Source organism: Capra hircus, chromosome 25 (assembly GCF_001704415.2).
Source record: "Capra hircus breed San Clemente chromosome 25, ASM170441v1, whole genome shotgun sequence".
Classification (NCBI taxonomy): Eukaryota; Metazoa; Chordata; class Mammalia; order Artiodactyla; family Bovidae; genus Capra; species Capra hircus.
Window position 1 is genome coordinate 10347098 of NC_030832.1, and position 15819 is coordinate 10362916.

The following is a 15819-nucleotide window of genomic DNA, read 5'->3' on the forward strand; positions in this document are numbered from 1 at the left end:
GGTATCTCCAAGGACCAGTATCTAAAAAATTATTTTTAAAAATTCATAAGTATTTGGCCAAAATCGATTTTTCAAAGCTTGAGGCCTCTCTAAAGCAGCTAATACATCTTTCCTATAAACTGAAATTAGAAAGCTGACTTTTGCTAATGTACTATGTTACTGAAAATCTTTTTTCTCTCCAGAAACACTGCTTTACAAGTCACAACTCACCATATTGGAATAGCAAGCAATACGATTTATATATAGTTTTTCAATGATTTCTTTAGGGATTAAAATTTCTTCAGACTTTGCATAATCAGCTATACTCAAAGCTTCTGAATACTGACTTATGGAGTGGTTCCAATCACGTTCACGATAAACATCATTTCCTTCATTAAAAAGATTTCTCACAAGAGCGTGTAAATATACCTTAAAAGAAATAAAAAGAATGTTACCCCTTGAAACTCTTTAAGGAACAAGTCAGAGTGCAAGCAAATTTTAATTTCTGTATCTAAACCTTCAGAGGAAATAATTTGACAGAGCAACAAGCACTATTGTAAGAAATTATGAAATCTAGGCCAGGTCACTACTATCTCAGCTAGAGTTTCCTCGTGCTTGCTTTTTCCAAGAAAAAAATCAATTAAGAAAAGTGCTGCAAAAGCAGCCTGTCAATTTTTGTTGACATCGCCAATTCTGTGCCAAGGATAAATTCCTACAAGCGGAATGAGCATTTTAAGGCTTCTAACTGGTATTTATAATTGTTTTCCAAAAAAGGCAGTAACGATGAATGCATATAGTGGCTTGCTTGAATGTACCCCTGCCAACATGTATACACACGTGCGTGAGCACGCACACATAAAATCTACCAATTTCTAGAGGAAAAACGGTATCCTTTACTTATTTGCATATCTGATTACCAGCAAGGCTGAACTTCTCCACATTTTAATGGACCATTTGTATTTCTTCTTTTGTAAATGTTCAGGTGGCTTACTGATTTAGGGGGTTCAGTCAGTTCAGTCGCTCAGTCGTGTCCGACTCTTTGTAACGCCATGGACTGCAGCACGCCAGGCCTCCCTGTCCATCACCAACTCCCAAAGCTTGCTCAAACTCATGTCCATAGAATCGGTGATGCCATCCAACCATCTCATCCTCTGTCATCCCCTTCTCCTGCCTTCAATCTTTCCCAGCATCAGGGTCTTTTCCAATGAGTCAGCTCTTCGCATCAAGTGGCCAAAGTATTGGAGTTTCAGCTTCAGCATCAGTCCTTCCAGTGAATATTCAGGACTGATTTCCTTTAGGACTGACTGGTTTGATCTCCTTACAGTCCAGGGGACTCTCAAGAGTCTTCTCCGACACCACAGTTCAAAAGCATCAATTCTTCGGTGCTCAGCTTTCTTTACGGTCCAACTCTCACATCCATATAAGACTACTGGAAAAACCATAGCTTCAACTAGACGGACCTGTGTCAGCAAAGTAATGTTGCTGCTTTTTAATATGTTGTCTAGGTTGGTCATAGATTTTCTTCCAGGGGATGTCAAATCTTTTTTTTATTGCTTTTAGTACACATGTTCTTTTGGTAGGGGCAAAAGTTCTTTAAGTTTCCTTCAGGATTGCTATCATTGCTTTAAGATTTTAGAAGTCTCTTTCTGGGACTTCCCTGTTGGCCCAGTGGTTAAGAAACTGCCTTCCAATGAAGGGGACAGCAGTTCGATCCCTGGTCATGGAACTAGATCCCACATGCCTCGGAGCAACTAAGCTTGTGTACCTCAACTAGAGAGTCTGTGCACCGCAATGAAGACCCAGTACAGCTCCCAAAAAAAATTAAATAAGTAATCCTTTCCTATCAAGGGGCACATAAACATACAGCTCTTCATCTCGTTTCGTGAATTCACGTCTAAGCTGATGAAAGTGACAAAGGAAACTGTCCAGATCAATCTTTAACGACTGAGGTGACTTGAGAGACAGGCTGATTCCCCTCTCTGGGCCCTGAGTGCCTGTCTGTAAAATCAAAGGACTGCTCCACATGATTGCTAGCTCTCATACTTTACAGTTCTATGTCTATTTGGAGAAAAGGAAGGAAGAGACTGAAATGAACAGAGAGGGAGGGAGGCAGAGAGAAAGGAATGACGTTCAGAAACACCAAAACCCGCAGAGACACAAAGCCACGGGGAACTAACGGTATGCAGAGATGAGGCAATCTTTAGTTCCAGGCCTAGCCAACTGGGCTTTCTCTCAAACTAGATTCATCTCCAGCTCTTTCATTTGATTACCAAGTCACCCTTTTACTGTGACAATTTCTCTGCTAAAGAGAAACCAGAAGATACTCTGTCCCTCTCAATCATAATCTGTCCCTCTCATTCTTCCTGAAATGAAAGGCTAAAAGTAACTGTCAAGGGACTCAAAGAAATTACTTCAAAACGACATTAACAGAGGAAAGAAAATACAACCGTCCAAGGATGCCAGAAGAAACTAACCTTGTCTTATTTACACGAGTTGACAAACTTTTCCTGTAAATACCCAGACAGTAAGGATTTGAGGCTTTGTGATCCATTCGGTCTCTCTCAACCATGCCATGAAAGCAGCCAGATAACACACCAGCAAGTGAGCATGGCTGTGTTCCAATAAAACTTTATTCACAAAAACAGAGGGCCGCACTGGGGTTTGCCAAGCCAGGCTACATGTGACAGTTCACAGGCTACTTTCAAACAGATCTTTTCCTTACCGCATATTGTTCCTGTGATCCTGGATACGACAGCGGTGACCTAAGAAGAAGAAACCAGTTAATTTTGCTGATCAGGTCCCTGTCAGGATTGGTTCATCCAGGAGTGACCCTAAAACTGGGCTTCTCATTAGCTCATCACTGGTTCAAAGCACATTTTAAAGACCTACTTGTCCTCTATGAGCATGATTCACATATAACTGCAGTCACACACAAAAAAATCTAAAACTATTCTTTTGTATTTTCTTTAGGGTAACATTTACCTTTCAAAATCTACTTCTACTAACAGAGGGCCTAATTCTTTAAATGCCGAAAAAGTTTTAAAATAGTACAGAACCACTAGTTCTACTTGTTCCAATTCACTGCAGAACAGAGGGGAAAGAATATCCCCTTCCCAGGAGGGACAAAGAAGCCTTTCTGCCTGGACACGGCCACCCGGGCTGTGGTCCTGTCGCTGACGTGTGTCCCGAAGGCCAGTTGAGGCCGGGCTTCTCAACAGAAGGAGTGTGGCCACAAAAGGCCTGGGTGCTGACCGATGTTGACTTTCCCTCATCAGAGTGAAACTAGGTTCAAATTCCTCCGTCGAACATTTTGGGAGATGAGCCAGGATTTTAACCCTGAAATATCAGTGATGGCAAGATCCACCTCGGAACACAAAGGGACTGATGTTCCGGGAGCAGAAAGCATTGCTGGGACAAAAATATCTGATTTCTAACCCAGGTGAATAGGACTGAAAGTGTCCGACCGCCCCCTACATCCAGAGCCACAGCAAAAAGGGAGTGCTCCTAACCCCCCCTACATCCAGAGCCACAGCAGAAAGGGAGTGCTCCTAACCCCCCCCACATCCAGAGCCACAGCAAAAAGGGAGTGCTCCTACCCCCCCTACATCCAGAGCCACAGCAAAAAGGGAGTGCTCCTGCCCCCCCCAAATCCAGAGCCACAGCAAAAAGCGACTGCTACGTGGCGAGGACAGAGGCGTGCGGGGAGCCCTTACTGTATAAACTGTAGTCCTTCTTTAATGTTCTGCTGCCTTTTTCTTCTCTCCTTGGACACACTGGACATGTTATCCCACACATCCACTTTCTAAAGGAGAAATCTGGAAAGAAACAGGCAACAAGTTACACAAGGCACGGGGCTCCTGGACCCCAATTATAACACTCAGGATCAAGGTCATGTCGCACAATTAACTGTGGACGCATCCATATCCTCCGGCTTGACTAGGGTCTTTGAGACCGAGGACACCACCTGAGCTGGGTCAGTGGTCCCCGCTGTCTCATGCGCCTTGAGCAGAGGGTGTCCACATTCTGCCTGCTCCACATTGAACAACCGGGCAGATTCGGCAGGCGCCTCCTAAACAATCCCCACGCACAAGTTACCTCTCTCTCCCCCTCTCATCTACCCTCCTCCTTCAACTGCAGGTTTTGTTTCTGGCCTGTCTCTACGCACGCGGAAGCAGCCGTGAGAACAGTCCTGGCCTTGTTTTGCTTCTGGAAACCTTCCAGGAGCAAAAAGGTTTCATATCCGCTTGCCTCCAAGGGATTTTGACTTCCTTGTGAGCAGTCTAAGCCTGATCCGTACTTTGTTACACAGACTTTTGAAACAATCCTTGTTGATACAACTGATAGAATGAGGATCTAAGTGAAGTTACTTTAATTGAAATTTTCTAGATGGTAAGGGTTTACCTTAAATGTAACTCGGGTTGATGTCAACACCGGGGGTATTTACCCTGACTGGCCATTGTTCATGCAGTATTTTCCAGAAAGCTACAGGAGAACCACAGAGAAAAGAAACGGGATAAAACGTCACCTCTCAGTGTCCTAAACTAGGGTCACTCAGTCTCAGCCATTCGGGGAGGCAAGCTATGACAGAGCCAGAGAGCATATTAAAAAGCAGAGACATCACTTTGCCTACAAAGTTCCGTATAGTCAAAGCGATGATTTTCTAGTACTCATGCATAGCTGTGAGAGTTGGACCATAAAGAAAGCTGAGCACCGAAGAATTGATGCTTTTGAACTGCGGTGTTGGAGAAGACTCTTTCGAGTCCTTTGGACTGCAAGGAGATCAAACCAGTCAATCCTAAAGGAAATCAACCCTGAATATTCACGGGTGGGACTGATGCTGACGCTGAAGCTCCACTACTCTGGTCGGATGTGAAGAGCTGACTCGTTGGGAAAGACCCTGATGCTGGGAAAGATTGAAGGCAAAAGGAGAAGAGGATGAAAGAGGATGAGATGGTTAGATGGCATCACCAACTCAATGGACGTGAATTTGAGCAAACTCTGGGAGATAGTGAAGGACAGGGTCGCAAAGAGTCTGACGAGACTTAGAGACTAAATAACAACAACAAGCTCTAGCGTGGGGAGCTGTCCTGTGTGCCGTGGGATGCTAGCAGCTTCCTGCCCTCTGTCCACTAAGTCCCAGCAGCACTCCTCCCCTCGGATGTGGCACACCAGTATCTCCAGATATTGTTAGATGCTCCCCGGTGGGGTGGGAAGGGGTTGGGGGGTCCACACAGTCACCCTTGGACGAGGACTCCTGAGAGTCAATTCTAAGAGGACATCGTGTCACGAAAACTATGGGTCTGCACCCATGTTTCAAGTATACATAGTGGAATTGCTTTAGCTTCATTACTGCTCACCATGTGTCGTGCAAGGTTTTCCAAGTATAGCGTGGGATGGAGGCTGGAGTGCCCGGAAACCTGGGAACTGGTGCTAAGGCTTTTTTCTTTTCTTCCCCCTTTCAGTTTTATTGAATACAGCACTGTGTAAGGGTAAGGTGTAAAACACAATGATCGACATAAAAACCTCACGAAATGATCACCATAACAGGCTTAGCGAACATCCATCACTTCATATAAACACAAAATTGAAAGAATATAAACATATTTTTTTTTCCTTGGGATGAGAACTTTTACTCTACATCCTCAACAACCTTCATGCTTCCCTGGTAGCTTAGCTGTAAAGAATCCACCTGCAAATGCCAGAAACATGGGTGTGATCCCTGGGTCGGGAAGATCCCCTGGAGAAGAAAATGGCAACCCACTTCAGTATCCTTGCCTGGGAAACGCCATGGACAGAGGAGCCTGGCGGGCTACAGTCCATGGGGTCACGAAGAGTCAGACACGACTGAGGCAACTGAGCACGAGCCATACACAAGATAGCTCCAGATGGATTCACAGAAGCAACAGCAGTGAGAGAAACCTGGGGGCTGGGAGAGGGTAAGACAGAGTCTCTTCACAGCAAACCTTTAAAAAAATTTTTTTTAATCTTGTGAATAAATGACCACTGGAAAAAGAAAGTATTCAAAGAAGCCTATGTGGCTTCTGAGCCCTTCCGGGGCCACTCGAGTTTTCTCTCCTTTAACTTAAGGCCGAGTCAGAACCTTGGAGCTCAAGGCACCCAGGGCCGCACTTGGAGGCCCAGGGAAAGGCACCCAGGGCTGCACTTGGAGGCCCAGGGTGGTCAGGCCAGAGTGACTGGGATGGAAGAAAAGAAGCTGCAGGCAAGAAGCCTCTCCTCTCCTTCACTGAACCATGGGCCTCTCCCCACCCTTGCCTGGCGAGCTGTGGAATTAGTTTGAGGTTCACTTGAAAAGTAAATCTGGCTCTTGGGCTCGGACCTAGGTGGCAGCCACCTGGCGAAATGCACCAAGGAGGTCAGAATCATGGGCAAACACGGGACCTGTTATGATGCCTCCCCCAGGAAAATGGTGAGGAAAACTGAAACCAGCCAGCATGCCAAGTACACCTGCTCCTTCTGCAGCAAAACCAAGAAGAAGAGACGAGCCGTGGGCACTCGGCACTGAGGTTCCCGTGTGAGAACAGCAGCTGGTGGCGCCTGGACCTTCATCCCCACCTCTGCCGTCACAGTCAAGGCTGCATCAGAAAGAAGACCGAAGGAACTGAAGGACCAAGAGAAGCACCACCATTTGACAACGTTGCCTAGCCTATAATAAACGGGCTCATTTATGTAACAACAACAAAAAAAGCAAATCTGTGGACTCAGAAGGGACTCCGGGGTTAGGATAATCCGCCAAGATAAGAGCCTTAGAGCTGCTTCCCCAGGAAGTGCTCAAAAACCTTGAACCCTGGCCTCTTAAGGACAAAGGGCAGCAGAGAAAGAGCTGACGACTCAAGCAAGTGATTAAGAGAAAGTAAGATGTAGATTCTTAACAGCAGGAAACACCATGCCACTTTCACATGTTTAAAAATCGGGGAACAGAGCATGAGGTGACATTTAAATATCATATGACACAGCGTTCTGTGTTTTATAGAATTCTCCCCTAAATTTTGTTATGAAAAATGTTATACACACACACACACAAAAATTTTTTTTACCATGAATTCATATACCTCTATACTACCTATATCTTACAATGAATATTTTGGTATATGTATTACATCTGTCCATCCTTAATGACGGCTGCCCACCCTCCGTCCATCCACCAACACAATTTTGTAAACTGCAAAGTGAGCGGCAGACATCAATTATAACTCACCTCGAAACACCTCAGCATTATGTGGAGTTCAACAGCTGTTTGCAGTTTTTAAGGTAAAATGCAAATACGCTAAGGCAGGTTTTGACAAATGATACATTTGTGTAACCCAGACCCTGGTCTTGAGACACGCCACTGCCTTTACTCCAGGAAGTTCCCTCGGGCCCCTTCTCCAGCCGGTCTTCCCCTACCCTGCACCCAGGGCAATCACTGTTCGGCCTTTTTCCCACCATAGTTAGTTTTACCTGTGAAATGAAGCCTCCCCCAACATCTCACTTTAAAATAAAACAATAAAGGCTTTCCACACCATCTTATTTTGGGATCCAGTCAACAGAACCCTGCCTCAGTTTTAAAGTGAAGGAGAACTTGATAAAGTTAATCCAACAACCATTTCTCTTCAAATTGAGCAGCACATGACAGGGGTCTCTTCCCTCCTCAAAGTGCGGGGGCAGGGGGCTTCACCTCCAGCTGACCTCTAAACGTGAGGGCCCTGGGGGCACCAAAACCCCTCTCCCTGTGTCCCCCCACCCTCTCCCCTCAGGAACCCCCTGCCCCACCCAGATGTGAAAATTCTCGAGGGCCCGACAATGCCCCATGTCCATCCCCTAGCAGAGCTCGAAGATAACCTTCTACCTGGTAGTTCTACTTGGATGTCCAGACGCCACCCACTGTTCAGAAAGCAGGGCTTTAAAATACCATGAGAGTGAAAAGGAACGTCGCCTTCCCAGCCCGATCATTCAGCCGCTTGGGTGCCCTCTGAGGGCAATCAATCAATGGAACATCATTGACACAGATCTGTTAGGCATCCTGACAAAGACACTCTGTGAACAAAGCTGTGCCTGGACTACAGAGGTGGTTACCTGAATCTACACGTGGGATAAAACTGCCCAGAAACGCACACACACGTGAATGAAGAGCTGAGTAAGGTCTGTAGTCTGGTTAACAGCATTATACAGGTGTCAGTTTCCGGGCTTGGCTACGGCACTTCAGGTAGGCAAGACGGCACCACTGGGGGAAGCAGACGAAGGGTTTGTGGGAGTCAATATATGACTTTCGCAGTATCCTCTGAGTATGTAATTATTTCAAAATAAAAAGTTAAAAATATCCTGTGGATACGCTATTTTTTATACAAACCAGGGCTCCTAACATGTGTCTGCACCTTACTTTTCTTGACTTGGCACTGCATCTTGAAGGTCAGTCCACGTCAGCACACATCAAGCTGCGTGAACAGCCCTGCAGCGGGCTCCGTGATACGGCTGCACCGGAACGTGACCAGGCCCCTAGGACACTGTGGTTGTTTCCAGTCTTTAAAAGTTCACCAGGTACACAGGACATTTCATATGCACATATCTTCAAAGAATTTCCAAAGAATGAAGGGTAGGTGTATTTCTTTATTTTGCCAACTACTGTCGAGTTTTACCAAATGACCCTACCCATCACCAGTGCACAAGAAATTACTGGACGTTTCCACTGCCATCAGGGAGATGACAGTGTGACAACTGTGGCTGGGGCTTTGTTTGTTTCAGTCTTCCTATCGTCAGTGAGGCTGAACATCTTTTAAGATTTAAGAGCCGTCTGTACTTCCTTTTCTGTGAACTGCTGTTTCATTTCCTTCGTGCATTTTTCTTCCAGGCTGAGCTGTTTTGATTCATGGAAGTTCTTTATGTGTTGAGGAAAGCAGTTCTTTGTGATGTTATTATTATTTTCCCCAACGTGATGTCAAACTTTTGATGTTGGTTATAGTACTTTTTGACAGCAAAAGTCTTATTTTTAAGTAGCTCAATACTTTCTTTTATGGCTTCTGGATTTTGACATACTCAGAAATGCCTGGGCTTCCCCTGACAGCTCAGTAGTTAAGAATGCCTGTCAGGCAGGCGACAAGGGTTTGGTCCCTGATCTGGGAAGATCCCACAGGCCACGGAACAACTAAGCCCGTGTGCCACAACTACTGAGCCCACATGCCACAGTTATTGAAGCCCACACACCTTCGAGCCCGGGCTCTGCAACAAAAGAAGCCACCACAACGAGAAGGCCATGCCCCGCAACCAGCGTCGCCCCTGCTCGCTGCAGCTAGAGAAGAGCCCTAGCAGCAGCGAAAACCCAGCACTGACAAAATAAATAAAGAAGTAAAATGATTTAAAGAAAGAAAGGAATGCCTGCACCACTCTGAGATTACGAAATAACTCTCCATGTTTTCGTCTAGTAGTCTCACGGATTCATTAAAAAAATATATTCTCTTTTCCTTAAACCGGATCCACCAGTTTACTCTAAGGAGTGATATATATATATATATATATACATACATATTCCCTCTCAAATAGCTACTAGTTGTCCAAATGCCATTTACAAAAAGGCCATCTATCCTACACTGACATGTGTAAGGCCCATAGAAAATTCGGGCCAGTGTGTGACCTTTACTCAGCATGTCTAACTGGAAGGCCCCTAATGTTATACCCTCTTCCTCTCAAGCCTAACTCTGCCCTTCTCAGTACTGAAATCACCTCCTGGCCAACTGCTCAAACCAGAAACCTTTCTCTCACCACATCCAACTAATCTACCCACAAAGCATCTGTCGGTGACACTGTCAAAAATACATGCCGGGCACCCCAAATCTGAGCGTGTGAGGCCTCCTGTGCCACCCCGGTCCCAGTCACAGGGGGGGTGTCGCAATTCCCTCCCCCCCACCTCTGCTCTGGGCCCCGGAGCTCACCACTGCCCCTCCCCCACCCCGTCCCTACACTACACTGCAAGGAATGCTCTTTAAAAACACAAGTTGGGTATTACAGTCCTGCTTAAACTCCTCTGCTGGCGTCCCCTCAGCACCCAGAACTAAATCTAGACTCCTGACGGCGACGCCGCCCTCACCCGGCCCGGGTCACGCTGTTCCTCTTCCTGTGGGTCCCTGGGGTGAGTCAAGGGCTCCGCGCTTCCGGGAGCTCATGCATGCAGTTCCCTCTGCCCACGACACCCTTCTCAGATCTGCCCTGAGCTGGCTCCTCTCAGCCCTGAGTCTGGGCTTCAGGGTCAGCTTTAGAGGCTGTCGCCCTCATCACTCCCTGCCAGGAGACCCCCTGTCTTTCTTGGATGCGATCACCTCACACTCCCTGGGTCCAGGTCAATGAGAACCCAAGCGAAGAATGAATGAAGTGGCCAAGTGTAAAGAGGACACTCCATTCAAAGTCCCCGGGACAGCGGTTCAGTCAAGGCAGGCGTGAGAAACCAAAGGACAGGGCCAAAGAGGAAGTGACCGGACGCCAGCGGGACTGGCTGACGGGGACCCCACGTCCTTAGGGAGCAAACAAGGGAGTGAATCAACAGGGTGGGAATCAACCGGACCAACAGAGGAAAAACCTGAACCCCTAAGTCACTCCTGAAGGAGTTCACACATCACCAACAGGGGAAAAGCCAGTCAGCCACACCCTCTTCTCCTTAAACGGAAAGGAAGTGGTGGGAGGGTGAGGGGGGGAGCTTTGAACTGTAAAAATAAATAAACAAAATCAGCGAGAAACTCAATTACAGAGTCTGAGCAAACCCTGGGAGATGGTGGAGGATGGGGAGCCTGGAGTGCTGCAGTCCAGGGGGCCAGAAGAGTCGGACATGAGGGAGCCACTGACCGACGACAATTCATGAATTAGCTGAACTGTAAATGGGAACATACATCACCTCTCTGGAAGCAGCTGACTTTAAGTTCCTTACTCACCCTGAAGCTTCACAGAAGGCAAGGCACCCTGGCTCTCCGGTATAATTCCTTATATATTTATTCTGTGCCTGTGAGGTGACACCCACTAGTCGAAGCCTAGCACAAAGCTATAACTAAACCATGAAATGCAAAACTGTGAAATTCTGGCCTTTCATGGTAACTTTGGGAACCAGTGTCCATTATCAGAAGACACCAAGGAAGCGAAATGTGACTACAATATACGGCAGAGGCAAAAATCACAGCCATCACTGACGGCTCTGGCTGGATGCCAGGCATTGTTCCAAGTGCTTTATGAGGGTGAAATCATCAATCCTAAGAATTCTGAGAGGCAGGTACTGAGAAGAAGCTGAAGCACAGAGAGGTGATGCGGCCGGGCCACTATCGCACAGCCAGAAAGCGGCCCAGCCGCCTGGGCTGGCCCCGGGCCTGAATTCCCATCCGAGGAGCTCTGCCAGGAGGGCCAGCGTGGCTCTGAGGGCGCCGGGGCTGGGCTCTGAAAGACACACGCAGCTGCCACAGACAGGTGGGCACTTCAGTGCCACTCAAGAGGAACCGAATAAATACAGCCCTCTGCACACTCAGGCATACAGGGTGACGTCGGCAAGGGATGAAATTTAAAGCAACTCAGAGAAGCAGAGGGGGTCGATGGTGTGGACACAGGGAATTTTAGGACAGCACTCCAGGGCCAGGTGGCAAGTGGAAATACGCTCCGCCCACGACATCATGTGTTTAGAAAGAGGAGTAAATGTTATTAAACAGCCGTACTTCCAAGACATCCTCACACAGGACCAGAGAAGGTGCCCCAGGGAATGTGCAGCACAGTGCCTGAATTTTTGCCTTAAAAGGCATTCCTAAGCTGCAAGTGAAAAATTATAATCATCAGCTTGTAGTCAGTGCAGTCCTCAGACTCAAGCCTCCCTGGGTCAGGGCCCAAACCACACACCAAGTAGCTAGAGTAACTGTTCCCTGTCATCCCGGCTTGCAACACTTACAGAAGCGGGTGGACACATTACATCCCACAGAGACCACAAACCCAGGGAGGGAAACGTCATCATAGATGTTCTGGCACCTTCCTGGAACAGGGAAATCTCCTCCTGGATACACTTATGAGGCAGTTTGCCCCTTCTACTGAAAACGAAAGCCCCAAGATGAAGGCTGCACTAAGCAACATCAGGGAGGCAATTTCACACTTTTACTCCTCCCCTAACCCCTCTCCCACCCCACCCCCCTAGCTGTTCACTTTGAACTTGCTCTCAGATCTCTCAGATATAACATGTGCCAGGTGGCCCTTCCGGGGCCCAGGCCTCCTAAGGCCCTGGGAACATCTTGCCTGACACAGGAATCCTGTATGGGAGGAATGGACAAGAAAGACAAAAAATCTTGCAGACAGCTTGCCCAGGGGCACCCAGGCCCTGGGTCAGTGGCATGCCCAGGACTACAGAGGTGTGCTGAACTGCCAGATTACTACCCTGCTCCAGACTCACATATTCTAATAAAATACAAAGGTTCCACTTTCTCATTTGTGCAACAGAAAAATTTCTGCCTTTTACTGTATTAATTATCTGGTTCCCAAGGCGTCACAGTATATGAAATTAACAGTAATTAGTTAACTAAAAACAACACATCGCTAAACTCATAACAAAATTAAAAAGCAAACTTATTTGGGCAAGACCTGGTAAGGATAAATGACCCTGTTTCTTTGCATCAAAGGAAATTTTCACCTCACTTAATATGCTTCTATTGTGTGTGTGCGTGTATGTGAATTAAATTTTTTAAACTGACATTTGGAACAAGTATACATTTTAAACTTCTGGATGAACATTTTCTTATTTCTCCACCCGAAAAATACTATCTAAAGTTTTTCTGATGATTTGTAAACATTTCACACTTTAGAAAACACAAATTTCACTTTCAATCCTGATTCTGGAGAAAAAGTATTTTCACTAACACACACACACTTCAAGATATTATCTGGAAATCAAATCTCCCCACATTATACTTTCTCTTGAAAGTCATTCTAGAGTAAGCAAGGCAAAGAATACAGACACCTTCTGTTCCACCTTGTCCTTTACTGGCATGCTCACAACTCTCCAAGAGTCACTGTCACCATTACTGGACTTGAGATTCTATACTAATTGATTCTCTGCTACTTAACATTGATTTAACCCTCCCAAACTGACAAGCTTTACAGTTGGTCAAAATGAAGAATTAGGGGACAGTATCATTGACAACCACCACTTGTACTGGTAAAAACTAACAGTATCTAACAGGTGGGAAGGGAAAAGAGTGTAGCTCGGTGTGTGATGAGCACCCAAGAAAGAACTTGAAGGAAGGCATTTAGGTGTCAGAGGACCTGAAAATCAACATGTGCTTTGCATTACACACACACACAAACATACACCCCACCCCCCAAAAATATTCAGCTTCGATAGCTCAAGGTCTGATTCTGAGTGAAACTATCTGCAGGCTCCTGTAGACAGCAGACAGAAAACGTTTTTTCAGCAAAGAAAATTCCCTCCACTAATTTGAATTATTCTGCAAATTAGGACAAGATCCTCATTAAGCACTCAGCTGGGCAGTCCAGCTGAGGGTGAGAGGGAAGAGGCAGGGGATTCCTTGAGAGCCTAGTAGAGAAGGAGGCCACATGCCATCACAGAATCAGAAAAAAATAAGCAGATGGCACAGGCTCCTAATCACCCCTGCCCCCTTCCGAAGCTCTGGCTGAACGCTGTCCAATAGAAATATAATGCCAGTCACATATCTAATTTTAAATTTTCAAGTAGCCATGTTAAGAGAGAGCAAAATGAAACCAGTGACATTAAGAATGTATTTAAATTAACCCAGTATGTTCGAAACATCATCTCAACCTGTATGATTTAAGCAGGAAAAAAATGACGAATGGGGGTGCTTTACTGTTTTCTCCTAAGTGATTTAAAATCAGGTGTGTTTCTTTCACCGAAGAGGGAATCTCTAGTAGGTCAAGCCACATTGCAACCGCTCCGGTGGTCAGCGGCCACCTTCCGGAGGCAGCTCACAAGAACTTCAGGCGGACGTTGGCCTTTAAAATACCTAACTACGTATCGGAGAACGGGGTTGGGGGAAAGACCCAAGTCCCGAAAATTTCACCCAATCAGGGTGCAGGCGCGACCTCTCGGGACCAGCCAGAGCTTTCCAGCTGGACCACACCCCTGCAGTGACCGTCCCCGACAGGAAATTCACGCTAATGGGAACTGACAGGTCTTCATTCTTTAAGGGTGGGGACGAGAAACCTCCAGCCCGGGCCGTCTCGGTGTCCACAATAAAGACAGGAAACCATTCGTGCACGTCCTAGACGTGAGCTCCGTGCAAAACAAAAAAATAAATAACGGGGGGGGTGGGAGGGGCGGAGAGAGTGACCCGAAATTAACGAGCCAGGCGCCCCGCGAACATCTTTCCCGCCCCCAAAACCAAGGTACTGGATTGGTGGGGGTGGGGGTCCTCGATCACCAAACAGACAGAAATAGTACGGGAAAATATATACATACATATATATTTTAGTTAACCAGAGACGGGGTGTTTTGTCAGCCGAAACGCATGCGGGAATGGGGCGCGCGGCGGCGCCCCTGCGCCCCACTTGGCGGAGACGCGCCCCCCCCCGCCGCCCCCCAGGGAGGGAGGCACCGGGACCCGCCCGCCCCCGTCGGCGCGCCCGCGGGGGCCCAGGCGGCGGCGCGCGCTTGGGCCGCCCCTGCGCCGGGGCCGCGCGCCCTTTGTGGCCCAGCCCCGCGGCCCCGGGGCCGCCGTTCCGCCGCGGGGCGGCCGAGAGCGCGCCCCTCCCCCGCCCGTGTCCGTTACCGGCCGCGCGCGAGCACGAGGCGGCGGCGGGCGGGGGCCGGGCGGCGCGCGGGCCGGCGGGCGGGCGGCGCGCACCTACCTGCGGGGACGGCCGCGCCGGCGGGCGGGCAGCGGCGCGCGGTGAGCAGGCGGCGGCGGCGGCGGCGGCGGCGGCGGCGGCGGCGGCGGCGGCCTGGGCGCTCGCTCGTAGCTTCCCTCCGCGGCGACCTGGCGGCGGCAGCGGCGGCGGTGGTGGCGGCGGCTCCTCGGCCTCCGCGCGGCGCCCTCTGGCGGCCGGAGGCCGCGCCCGCCGCCCGGGAGACGCCGCCATTGGCTGCGCCCGCGAGCGTCGGCGCCGGGGGCGGTGGCGGCGCCACGTCGGGCCGGGCGGCGGCGGCGGCACCGGGAGGCGGCGACCCTCGGCCCCGGCCTCCGGGGCCGCCCCCGAAGCTGGCGCGCGGTCCTTGCCTGGCTGCGGCCGCGGGGCGGAGCCAGTGGAGGGGCTGCGCGGCTCCCGGAAGCAGCGGTCTTGGGAACCGATTGGGGGTGGGCGTGCGGTTCAAATGGATGCTCGCCGGGCGTGTATTTTTCTGGGCCGCGCGGCCCCGGAGTAGAAGAGCTAGGAGTTAGAACAGCGTCTCACAGGGAACTGACCTCGTTTCGGGTGTCGGAAGGTGCCTTCCTCGAGACACTGTTTATTTAGCAAGTCCTTAGCTGGTGCTCCTTACTCTCTGGCTTGTGAACTGTTTGGAGCCTGTGGACATCGTTGTTGTCCTCTTTCCTGCAGAGGAGGAAGAGCACGGAACTCAGTGGCGGCTCTGACATGGACGGGTAGAGGGCCTGGCTCCCGTCCTTCCAGTGCCACCTCATCTACGTGTATTTTCTTGTTGCTTTTTTTAAGATTTCTGTTTTTATGTGCACCTTTTCTTTTTCTCCACCAGAGCATCACTTTATTATTAATTTGCCGTCCGCAATCGAAAACTCTTTAATAGGTAACCCCCCTATCCTGGTGAAGTGGACCTTTTTAAAAGTCTTGAATTTGTTACGATGTTTATGTTTTGCTTTTTCGGCTTGAAGGCATGTTGGGATCTTTGTACCCCACCCCCACCCCGCC

At 48.6% G+C, this 15819-nt stretch overlaps 1 protein-coding gene and 1 pseudogene across 2 annotated transcripts in view; one reads left to right on the forward strand and one right to left on the reverse strand.

The window, feature by feature from the left end:
• Nucleotides 1-14947, reverse strand: part of ZC3H7A (zinc finger CCCH-type containing 7A) — a 37917-nt gene extending 22970 nt beyond the window's left edge. The window contains exons 1-4 of one of the 2 annotated variants that reach the window (XM_018040696.1): nucleotides 14806-14947; nucleotides 3693-3794; nucleotides 2702-2741; nucleotides 211-408 (exon numbers count right to left, since the gene is read on the reverse strand). In XM_018040696.1, coding sequence (XP_017896185.1) covers nucleotides 211-408; nucleotides 2702-2741; nucleotides 3693-3760 — 306 coding nt within the window. In that variant the 5' untranslated portion in view covers nucleotides 3761-3794; nucleotides 14806-14947. Of the gene's footprint in view, nucleotides 1-210; nucleotides 409-2701; nucleotides 2742-3692; nucleotides 3795-3879; nucleotides 4104-14805 lie in introns of those variants that run through there. The other variant, XM_005697510.3, reaches the window with a different exon arrangement.
• On the forward strand, nucleotides 6296-6962 carry LOC102174716 (annotated as a pseudogene).